Here is a 12,940-nt window from a genome sequence, read left to right as displayed (position 1 = left end):
CAATCAACAAGACGCCAAGTTTTGTTCAGCTCAAGAGCATCCAACTCATCTTTCATAGCACTACACCAATTAGAGTGTTGATTGGCGTCCTTAAAAGACTTTGGCTCAACGTCAGAATGTAGAGATAAAAGAAACTTTTTTATGTTAAGATGAAAGAGAAGAAAAAGACATGACTGAAGATAAAAGATACTTGCACTTTGAGGGAGATTAATTTGTAGAGATGAGAGAGGAATTACACAAGTAATCAGAGAGATATGCTGGAGGTCGGTGAAGCCAGTCGGAATGACGAGGATGGGGTTGCTCAGGTGGTGAAGAAGGTGACGGGGGATGAGAAGGTGATGGTGGACTGGTGTCTAGTGCGGAAGGAGAGATGGGTGTCTGTGTTGAAAGTGATTCGGTTGTCATGGGTTCAACTTGGCTAGGTAACGATAGTGAGGAAGAAGGAGAGGTTGTTGGAGAAAATAAAGAACTAGGTGGAGTTGGGTCAATGGTTATAGGTGAGGGTTCAACTAGAAGACTAACTGAATCTTGTTTTTGAGAAGGTGTGTTTGGCAATGTTAGGTTGAGTGTATGGAATTGGGCATTTTTTGTGATTAAGGGCAATGTCATTTTATAAAAAATCACGTTTCTAGAAATCTCAATTCTTTTATCTTCTAAAACATAAACAATATATCCTTTAAAACCACTTTGAAAGCAGATAAATACAACCTTTTTGGCTCTTGGATCAAATTTTGATCTATTTGCCATTAGGGTAGAAACAAAACATAAGCATCCAAAAACTTTAGGGTCATGATAATTTAGTGGATAATTGAATAAAATTTCAAATGGTGTTTTAAAATTAATTGCGGATGATGGAACTCTGTTAAGTAAATAAACAGCATGTCTAACAGCATAAGACCAAAAAGATGATGGTAAATTAGATTGAAACATAAGAGCACGAGCTATATTCAAAATATGTTGATGCTTGCGTTCTACCCTTCCATTTTGTTGAGGAGTTTCAACACGACTACGTTGATGAATAATGCCCTTTGAAGCATAAAAATCAGGTAAAATAAATTCTGGTCCATTATCGGAACGAATAGTTTTGACTTTGGAATTGAATTGGGTTTCAATTAAAGTAATAAAATATTTTATTTGATTTCGCACTTCTCCTTTTGATTTTAATAAAGTAACCCATGTAAAGCGGCTAAAATCATCAACAATAGTAAAAAAATATTTATGATTATGAATAGAATTTTGTCGAAATGGACCCCAAATATCAAAATGTAATAAATCAAAACTTGCATTGGCTTTGTTAAAACTTTGAGAAAATGGAAGTTTCTTTTGCTTAGAAAGATGACAAATGTCACAAGCCTCATCATGATGCATAGAGATAAAAGGAAATTATTTATGTAAATGATTAAGTCTTTACCCAAAAAGATGTCCTAAACGAAAATGTCATATATTGGAAGGTGTAATGGGTGGAGATTGGATGTAATTTATGGAGTGTGTAGTGGATGAATTTTTACCGAAATTGAGTTCAAAGACATATAATCCCTCTCTCATTCTGGCCAGATCAATCGTCCCTAAATTGTTGCTATGTAAAGTGCAAGAAGAAGATGAAAAAGTGAGTTCACATGTGAGTGCTGAAGTAATTTTTGAAACAGAGATAATATTAAAGTTGAAATGAGATAAGTAAAGAACATCATGAAGAACCAAGGATGGTGAAAATTGAACGATATCTTTATAAGAAACAGTAGTTTGAGAACCATTTGGTAAATGAACAATAATAGGAGAAATTTGTGTGTAAGAAATAAATCAAGACAAATTTGATGCAATGTGATTTGTGGCACCAGAATCAATGATCTAAGTATTTAAGAATGAATCTTGATTTGAAGAATTGTTAACAGTAGAAAAAGTATTGAAAGAACAAAGATAATGAGTAGTTAGACTTGGCAAAAGCTAAAGTTGGTTTGAAGGACGAGCTTCTTCATTGAAAGGAAGTGCCATGAAAGAAAAGTGTTGGGCTGACGAAAGGTCCAAAAAAGCTCCGAATGAAGTTGCTGCTGTGCCCTTTCTCCTTGATCCATAGATGTCAGTAGAGCTCAAGAGGAGCTCTGATACCATAATAAAACGGAAAGAGTATGCAAAGATAATAAAATTGTGAAAGAATAATAATGAAAGAAAAGAAAAGATGAAAAAATTTTATTAATTGTTGATTGATTGAATTATTCACTATGAAGGTAAAACTAAGTATATATAGAGCATTGGCTTATGAAAGATAAAGATAAGATAGAGATAAAGATAAAGATAACTATAAGATAAGATAAAGACTAAAATTATAATTGAATTTGTGTATTCTGTTGGGCTGAATTTGTAGGCCGTGAGACGTCTTTATTATTATCGTGGACTAAGGTGGAAGAGTGATTTAATAGTTTATATTTTTAAAAAATTTAAAAAAAAATTTATATTACATATTAAATACAATATTAGTTAGCTCCAAGATTTTTTATGCTCCTTATTAGTTACCCTACTTTTATATCACTCTTAGATTTTTTTAGATAATATTATGGTGTCTATTATATTGTGCTTAACTTACTAAAAAATAAATATTTAATATTTAATAAATTTTAAATATTTTATTTTTATTTTAAATATTTTAATTTTTAAAAATAAATTAAATAATTTAGACACCACAATAAAAAAACACTATAAAATTTATTTTTTTAACCGCTTCTAATAGTTGAAAAGTGTGGCAGAGTACTCAAACTCTCAAAGTAACCTTGTCCGGTTGTTTTAGACGGTCCCAACATTTTTTTATTGAAGAAATTTTTATTCATAAAAATAGTTAAATTACACTTAAAATAAATAAAATATTAGATTTAACTATAAAAAATATTCCTTATATTAAATTATATGTTGAGAGTGAATATATATTTTAATTATAAAAAATCTTAATAAATAAAAAATTTATTTAATTTCAAAAATTACACAAATACGTTTTTAAATAAATCTGAACATTTAATAGTTTTATCTATAAATATTTTTATAAAAGAATTTTTTTTATTATATTTTTATCAGGCGCTCGTGCGTACACGCGTATGCGTACGTGTCTATAAATTCTTTTGTTCGATGGGCCCATATCCAATTTTGTGAACCCCCAACCCCCAACATTGGAGCGAGGTAAGGTTCTAATTCAGTATTTAAATTCTTGAAGTGGAGTCAAATTATGAATTATAGGTAATTTAACCCTCTTTTTTAAGGATTCTCTTTTGTGAAAGATCTACATTAATGCATTAGAATCACTCATAAAAGAAAGAGGAACGACAGTAATTTTAGCAGAGGAGCCACAATAATTTATGTAGAGGCATGAATTCAGAAAGATAAAATAGTTTAAAAAAGATAAAAAATTGAAGAAGATGAGTGTGTAAATGTGAGAAGGAATAAAGTAGAGATAATAGTAGATTTAAAAATTTTATAAATTGATTAAAAAAATTGTCTAAAAATTTACTATGAATATATGTCCACTTTTAAAATTTGTATCTTATTATTTTAAAAAGACAGATTACATATTATTAATTATATCTTTTATAAATACAAAAATTTTTGACAAAGGAGCGACAATCATTTTTGTAGGAGCGATAATAATTACTCTATTGGTTTTTATAGTTTTGTAAAATTTTTAATTAGGTTCTATACTTTTTTTTTTAACTGAATTATTGTACTAAATTTTTTTTAATTAAGTCTTTTTTAATAATAATTAGTTTAATTTTATAGGAATTTAACTAAAAAAAATTGATATAAAAATCTAAAAAAATATAGAAATCTAAGTAAATAAATTAGTGTAATAATTCAATTAAAAAAATATATAAAAATTTAATTAAAAATTTTGAAAAAATATAAAAACCAACAAATAATTCAACCTAAAATAAACGTTGTACGCATAACACTGTATCCATATTTCTGGTAGACCTTGCTGTCTCAGTGTTGGAGTTCACGCACGCTAAGTACTAAATACAATTCCACTTTTATGACTTCAACGTTGTAGCAATCAATTATGGTTGGGACCCAAAATTCCTGTAAATACTATCATTTCAGAGTTACTTTAATTGTAGCAATCAATCTTTCTGAGTTTCTTTTTGAAAACCCAACAGTTACTTTAATTGAGTGACAAACAAAATAGACTAATCAAAGACGGAATCTTTAGCCAATTGTTTTAGGGTGAAGTTTTTAGTGGGACAATGAATCTCAGGATGTCGATTAAGTATATTTGATAAGCAACAATAAAGTAAGTATTAGTAAAAGTAACATATGAAAAGATATTTAACTTTAGTGTTGAATTAAAATTAGAAAATAGTTTATATTTAATAAATATTAATTACTTAAAATTTTCTTGAACAAGAATTATTTAAAACAAAAACTAAATAGTTTTCCATCAACATAATGGGGAGAAAAGATGGGCACATACGTGGAGGCATGAATGAAGCCCAACCCATTACCTTATTATGGACCATCCATAGTTATGGATCACGCTAGATTTCTGGTTTTTTTTTTTTTGGAGTGAACTTCTAATTCAGGCATTCAGCCCACTTTCTCAAACTAAATTATCGTTATGTTCTTATTTCAAATGGAATTTTCCACCTATGAAAAAGACTCAAGTTTTGCATAACATTGCTGGCCGAATAACATTACGTGATACGTACCAAAAGTTAGGTGAAAATTCAGTTATAGTCGACTTCACGTGGAGTTGATAACTGAAAGTCGTTAGATAATTTGATTGATTTGACTAAATTTTCATCTAACGACTCTTAACTAACAATTTCACGTAAAGTCGACTGCACCTAAATTTTCACCCAAAAACTATGGATTTAACATGATTAATAATTATTCAAACTAGGATATCCTTGCATCCGAAGTTCAAGGGGGAAATCGCATTACATCTCTCAGATAAGTATGATGCCTATGATTCATTACAAGTGAAGTATATTTTTTTTACTGTCAACCAATTATAACTCAAATGACATAATCTTCTCATACTCATCATTTAGAAGCACGAATTTAAGTCTCACTTCTAACTAAATATATATATTGTTTTTGAAATTTATTAAAAATTTTAAAAATATTTCTAAATTTTATTTTATTTTAATTTTATCTTTGAAGTTTTATATTTGTATTAAATATATTTTTGAGAGCTAAATTTTTAAATATTTAGAATCAATCTAGTAATAATGTATGAAAATTATATTTATTTTACTTATATTAAAAGTTATTCTTATAAAATTATTGTTGAATTGATTTTAAATTTTTTTAAAAATTAGCTGTCAAAATACATTTGATACAAATAAAAATTTTTTAAAATAAAATATAATGTATGAATATTTTTAAAATTTTTAATAAAATTTTAAAACAAAATATATATTTATTCTTGATTATATAACCAAGGGCAACAAGGATATTCTTTCTTACAAATGATGCCAATAAGTTTTTAATTTTTTAATTATTTAGCTTCATCTAATTAATAAATGCATGTAAGCAACATAGATATGTTCTATTACATTTGGCTTTCTCCGCCTCCATAGACCAAGTAGCGAAATAATGCGACAAATAATATCTTTAATCTTTTCTCCTTGTACCATATGAGACATGAGGGTATCGCTTCCCATCACTCCAAAAACTGTTTTGGCCACGTTATATGTACCAAGCTTTACGAGGCATTAGTTTGTTTGTTTATATATAATGAGAAATGTTAGGGCATTAGAATTTTTAATAATATATTTATTTTATATTCTTAAATATTAATAGTTAATTAATAGATAAAAATAATAAATTTTGATAGTCTTTTTAGTATTTCTCATGTACAATTTACTATATTATTGGAATGGATTAATATAATTGACTTTAGTTGGGCTAAGAATAATTAAGATTATTCAATTAACTTGGCTAACCATCGTCATACTCTATGCATGATGATCGAACACAACAATATATATATTCTCAAACCACCCTATGAAGACCAAAACCACAATCCCTTGAAGGATTTAAAAATCTGTATTTGAGGGAAGTTTGAGTGCTACATATATAGATTTGCATGATTATATATATGATACATTGATATCCCATCAAGTATGGATTCAAGTAAGTACATAAATTTTCTTAGGTTCCATCTGGATTCTGATTTTGAAAACATATAAATATGTTTTTCTTTCCCATTTTATTGTTTTTTAGAAGTAGAATTCAAACACAATTTTAAATTTCATTATTAGTGTTTATGAACACAAAACATAAATATGTCAATACGGTGAAATACAAATATATTTTATTGTTAATAGATATATAATTATTCATGTCTTTTTTTATTAACTTATATTTTTATAGACAATTGGTTATAATTTTATTGTTGTTGCTCCAAAAAAAAGACAAATAAAAAACCTTATAAAAAATCGACACAAACTCAAAAAAATTCAAATAAGAGATATAATTATGCATCTTGGAAAAATGAATCACTACAATAATTTTTTTTTAAGCCACGGGTTTTTATATATGTCAAATTAGAAACCATAATCGTAAATAATCTTGATCATGGTTTTTAACTATGACTTTATAAAATAGTTTTTTGTCGCAAAATTTTCAAAAAATAGCGTGATAATAGATATTAAAAGTAATGATTTTGAAGGATGATATTTTTCCAATATAGTTATTTTAAGATTTAGATCAAATTTTTATATCACGTTTAATAGAAACCGTGACTTAAAAGTATTTATAGTTAGAATCTTTTAATATATAATTATTATTTTAAATCGCCTGATTTAAAAGGGTCAAATTCTTGGGAGTTAGTAATTTTAGTATTTTTTTTATCGCCATTTGATTATTATAAATATAATTTTTTTAATACACAAGTTTTACTAATTTATGTGTAAATTTTAAAAAATATGTATGTAAATTGTATTAATTTATATGTGCAAATTCTAATAAATATTAGTATAAATTATATATTTTTTGTATGTAATATTTGTGTACATATAAGAGCAAATTATTAATGCTGGGCTAAATACGGACAAAAAATAAATAATATTTACTGGTTATATATCTAGAGATGGACATACAGGCCGGACGAGTAATGGACATACAGGCCGGACGAGTAAAGGTCTCGGCACCCCAGTTTTTTTTTTTTAAATTAATAATAATAAGCTGTTAAGTATGATTTAATTTTTTAAAGAATTTATTTAATATTTAGTCTAGTATAAATAAAAGTTCAATCCAACATAAATATTAATGATTTTTAATATTTAAAAAATAAATAATAATATTTAAAAAATCTAAAAAAGATATTATTATTAATATTTTTCAAATCCCATAAATGAATTCTTTTTCTTCTTGTAGTTGTCCTTCTTGATTCATTTGGTATTAATTCTTTTTATTTTAATAGTTTCAACTGGAATATTTTTTTAACTATAAATATTGTGAAGAATAATTCAGAAATAAAATGAAAAATGAATTTCTTCTTAATTGTTTTTTAATTATATTACAAAGAAAATTGCTGAAAAATTTGACACAGGTTCTATATTGATGAATTACGAAAAATGGACCACTTCGTTAGTAAAAGTACACACATATTTTTTATACTTTAAAATATATTCTCTATCGGTATATTTTTATAATACATCTTACATTAGATAATTTTTTGCATAATTTTTTAATATTATATATTATTGGCCCCACGATAATATTTTTAGATCCGTACTTGTATGTATCATTACTGGTCTAATAATAATTAAATTTTGGCCAATATGTAACCAACAAAAAAAAGTGAGTAATCGCATAGCATCGGATGAAATTCCACTAACATTCAAAATCTCACACCGTCATTGTTATGTGGCATACATGCATTTATTTGATATGATTATTGCATTGTTAGGTTCAGCACATGGATATCCCTGGTTCAAAGGGATAAGTAGCGAGCCAAGGGGCATGCTCCTCAAAATTCTTGTGCGCAATTGTGCTAAGTACATTGAATGTGGCAACATCTCAGATGCAGATTCAGCATTAGCAAAAATTTCTCACCTTGCTTCCTCAGAAGGTGATCGATTCCAAAGGCTAGCAACTTATTTCAGTGAGGCACTTACATGCCAACTTGTGAATAGATCATACCTCCATGGTGCACATAACATTCTATCAAAACCACTCTCAACTTTTGAAGACTCTTTTGCTAAGGGCTTATTCTTTGAACTCTATCCATTCCAAAGGGTATCTTATGCGGTTATAAATCAGGCCATTATTGAAGCCATGACAGGGCTTCAAGGTATTCATATACTTGATCTTAGTGCACCCCATGATGCTACTCAATGGGTCCTCTTTATACAGAGTTTGAAAGAGCGTTGTAGTTCTTTTTCTTCATCATCAACTAGACCACAACAACGACCATATTTGAAGATCACTTGTGTGCATACAAATCAGGAGGTGTTAGCCCAAATGAAGTTGCGGTTGACATTGGAGGCTGACAAGTTTTTCCAATTCGAATTCAGTGACATTGTGAGTATATATATCAACTGTGTCAAATGTTATAATTATTTTTAACTTCTCAACATATATACACAAGTTTTAGGATATATTATTGAGTTAACATATATAAAAATGTTTGTGTGTACAAATAATATATCTAAACTAAACTTATCAAATTTGTATAATTACAACAAAAAAGAGTACAGATAAATAAAAAATTACCTATAATTTTATAATATTTTTAATTCTCAACATATATAAAAAATGCTAGCTAGAAGGATAATACTTTTAAAAAAATATATGAAGAGTTAATTTAATTAGTATAGAAAAAAAATATTGATCCCTTAATCTTTCTCTTGATTATTATATTACTATTATATGATATCTAAATTTTAATATTTTAAATTAGTACTGATAATTTTGCAACATATATATTACAGGTGAGTACTTTAGAAAATTTAAACCTAGATAATTTGCCTATACTTAACGGAGAGCCTATTGCAATCAGTATTGTTCTTCAATTGCACCGCCTTTTAAGCACCGATGATCCACCTGTTCCAGTTGTAGTATCCAACCAATTCTTCCATCAACAAAGTTTTGCAGATGTGATTGCCAAGGACAGTTATAATAATAACAATCACAATGTCATAATTAATCAAAGTCCTAATTCGGCATTGGCACTAGCAACTCATCATCGTTTAACTCAAAGTCCAGTGCCTAAGATGGAGTGTTTTCTGCACGGCCTCTGGAAGCTCCAGCCCAAAGTTATGGTCATCATGGAACAAGAATCAAACGTCAACGGACAATCCTTAACGGATCGGGTTGACAAAGCCTTGGATTTCTACGATGCGTTTTTTAAATGCTTGGTAACGGCGCCGTCAGTGAAGAAGATCTTCTTTGAGAGAGCGATGTTGGGAGAGCAAATAAAGAATATAATTGCGTGTGAGGGAGCTGAGAGAAAAGAAAGGTATGAGTCGCTTAAGGCGTGGATCTCAAGGCTTGAACTTGCTGGGTTTTGCGCTGAAGCTATTAGCTTGGAGGGGATGTTAAGAGGAGTAACTGAATTGCAGAATTTTGCACATGGCTATAAGATTATTAGAGATGAAAAGTTTTTGTTTCTGTGTTGGAATAATAATCCACTCTTTTCTTTATCAGCCTGGAGATACTTGTGATGATGATGAAGAAGAAGTATCACCACAATGTGCACCAGCTTATTATTATGGATAGGTACCAACTATTGTTGGGTGATATTATTACGGTGGATACTATTTGGAAAATTCTACAATTGTCTTTATATAAAGATGTATTTTTTTTTTTATTAGATAATAAATTATAGGGTTTGATTTGATATATTATAAAAGTATTATCTTTTTTTAAGATATAACTAAACAAATAAAACACACTTTTAACACAAAATTCTTTATGAGAAGATATTTTTAATATTTTTATTTGAGTAGATAACTATTATTATATATCAAGTAATTTTTGTAATTAAATTTAACTATTATTTTTTAATATTGTTATTGAAAGATTATTCAACTGCCATTATTAATTTTATTTTGTTTTTTTTTTAAATATTATGTGTGCGAAAAAACAATCAACAAATCAATCTTTATGTATTTATGTATTAATTTATATATTTTGTATTTTAATATATATTTTATACTAATAACTGATTTTAATGATTATTTTTAGTGTATTTTAATATGTATTTTATTTTTCTTTTTAATTTGTTATGCTTTTGGTCACCATATTTTATTGGTGAGTAAATATTTAATTTAGTCTCAAAATTTAAAATGTGTATTAATTAACTTTTTTATTTTAATAAATGACCAATTATATTCTGTAAAATTAAAAAGAGGACCACTCCGATAAAAAGCGTCTAAAATGTCTTTTTTTTAAGATGTTTTTTAATAATTAAAATTTAATAAATATAATAGATTAAATCATGTTATTTTTGTCAAAATTAAGCCAGAAAAATTAATTTGACCGAAAAATGGTGAATTAAATTTTGAATCGTTCTAAATTAATATTATTTTTTATAAAAAATGACTACAATACCCTTATTATAAAAAATGACTAAAATACTCTTATATATATTAATTTTGAGAATTCTAAATTCTAACCATTTTCTTCTCTATCATCATAAAGTTAGAATTCAAATTTTTTAAGATATATATATATATATATATATATATATATATATATATATATATATATATATATAATATGAGATATTTTAGTTATTTTTTATAATAGATATATTGTAGTCATGTTTTATAAGAAAATATTAATCTATACTGGTTCAAAATTTAATTTATTAATTTTCTGGCAAAACTGATTTATTCGATCTAATTTTAATAAAAATAAGATAGTTTAATACTTTAATTAATTATATGTGTTAATTTTTAATTTCTAAAAATATCTTAAAAATATTTTTGACATCTTTATTTAAGTAGCTCAAAAACGTAAATTTTCTATCATCTCCAAGTGAATTGCCGTTCCTAGAATCATTATCATCACTACTTATTATTGTTTATCTCCATTATCAACACCACCGTATCCTCACTCACTCACTCCCACCGTCCACCACCACTATCATCTTGTTTTTGTCTCCACATTATCAACCCCACCGTGCCTTCCTCCATTTTCGCTACCTCATTCAACTTATGCTTGTCCCTTCCATATCATTGACCCATCATCATCTATCCATTCTCCACCCTCACGCCTACTAATCATCTCACTTTACTACCTCATACTCACTCCCACATTATCATTATCACATCTCTCTCTCTCTCTCTCTTTGAAGTAGTTATCGTGACATAAACTCAGACAGAAAATGGCCCTCGGAGGAGAGAAACAAGATCACGATAGTATCGAAGCAGAGGCATCATCAGGGAAAAAGACACAATGTGGGATCGAACAAGAGGCTAAAGAGACTTTCAAGGCGGATTAGAGGTCATCGACAAAAACGATACCCTAGTTCTTTAAATCGGGGGAGGCACAGCGATGGCCTTGCGTGGCAATACCCATGTGACAGCAACCATGACTTTAGGGATGGTCAAGGGCACGAAGCGTGAGGCTCGGTGTTGGCATCTTGCAACATGCGGTGGTGAAGGAGTCTTCGGTGGCAACGATTTCTTGGAATGAAATGTTGATGGAAAAAAAGAAAGGGAAGATGAAAATTCCGGGTCTCCGCTAAGGTGGAGCGGATTCTCGTTGAATGACGTCATTTTTATATTACCAAACTAGCACTTAACAGTACACGTTAGCACTAATGAGACGGAAGTTTATTTAAAAACGAATGAAGACTCACGTTTTTCAATTAAGGAACGTAATTGATCATTTATAAAAGTTAGGAATTTAATTGATGCGTGATTTGAAATTCGAGAATCGAATTGGCATTTATTTTTTTACTGGCCCAAAGAAAATTACCATTTATCAATACTTAGAGCAACTTTAATGAGATATTTTTTTGATATCATTTTTTACTTTTGCCGAAACTTAACTGATTTAAAATTAAAATTTGTATTTGATATAATTAAAGTTAAAATTCAGGTGTAGTTAATTTTATGTGAAATTGATAATTTAGATGATAATTTAGTTAAATTTATCAAATTATTTAACGACTCTTAACTATTAATATTGAATTAAGAAATTAACTAACTTAATTGATGATGACAAACATTATCTTATTGGGTGATTAATTAGTTTTGAATGTGTTTGGTTAAGTGTTGCAGGTCATAAATCAAATAATCAGCAGCCCAATTAGAAGAAAACAAAAACCAGTTTATTGGTGAATATCTAACTAACAAAGTCCAAAGTCACTAAGCAAAAAAATCAAATGGGCTAAGAAGTAAAAGAAGAAAATCCAAACCCAAGTTGATTCTACCAAGCTTCTCATACAAGATTTATGTCTTCACTCTCTTTTATTGCTCCAGTCAGCAACAAAACACAAGAAAGAGAGCTTCATCCTTCCTACTCATTTCATCAAAGAAGAAAGAAAGAGAAAGCCTAATCACAAAGGCCTCAAATTTGATGAAGTGAGCCCATATTCCTAAGCAAGTCCATTAGGTGATGCAAGTCCATTCCTTATATAACTTAGTGGCTAACCAAGTAACTAAAGTTCATTTACATCTGAACTAATCCCTTCTCCACTGAACCAACTCTCTGTTTTCGTTCTTCTCTTCTCTCACCCACGCATGACAAGATGGCTATGCTAGGGTTCACATCCTAGAAGAAAAAGAGAGTTTCTAGTCACAAACTTTGTCTTTCAGACAATACACAAAGAAGAAAAGGGGAAGAAGCTTCTTGAAGAAAAGGTCAAATCAATGAAGGCAAAAGTAAAGGGATCCTCTAACTTAATCAGAAGATAAAGGTAGATTGTTTCTATTTACATGCATGTTGATAGCTTGATTGAAACCTACCTTCTTCTACACATACCATTTCGAAAAAAAAAATA

General features: G+C 28.4%; 1 protein-coding gene across 1 annotated transcript; it reads left to right on the top strand.

Moving 5' to 3' along the window:
- Positions 1-370: 370 nt before the first annotated feature.
- On the top strand, positions 371-9,650 carry LOC112772597 (GRAS family protein TF80-like). The gene is made up of 3 exons (XM_025817566.1): positions 371-497; positions 7,895-8,508; positions 8,919-9,650. Exons 1-3 carry the CDS (start codon positions 371-373, stop codon positions 9,648-9,650), a joined length of 1,473 nt encoding a protein of 490 aa, XP_025673351.1.
- Positions 9,651-12,940: the final 3,290 nt, after the last annotated feature.

Source organism: Arachis hypogaea, chromosome 3 (genome assembly GCF_003086295.3).
Source record: "Arachis hypogaea cultivar Tifrunner chromosome 3, arahy.Tifrunner.gnm2.J5K5, whole genome shotgun sequence".
Classification (NCBI taxonomy): domain Eukaryota; kingdom Viridiplantae; phylum Streptophyta; class Magnoliopsida; order Fabales; family Fabaceae; genus Arachis; species Arachis hypogaea.
Note: the sequence above shows the minus strand (reverse complement) of the source record. Positions and strands in the feature narration are given on the sequence as shown.

Bases quoted from the DNA above. Each gene is read 5' to 3' on its own strand.
- LOC112772597 (XM_025817566.1), top strand. From the start codon at position 371: ATGGGTGTCTGTGTTGAAAGTGATTCGGTTGTCATGGGTTCAACTTGG. The intron at 498-7,894 runs GTGAGGGTTCAA...TTGCATTGTTAG, and splicing joins AGTTGGGTCAATGGTTATAG to GTTCAGCACATGGATATCCC. The intron at 8,509-8,918 runs GTGAGTATATAT...TATATATTACAG, and splicing joins AATTCGAATTCAGTGACATT to GTGAGTACTTTAGAAAATTT.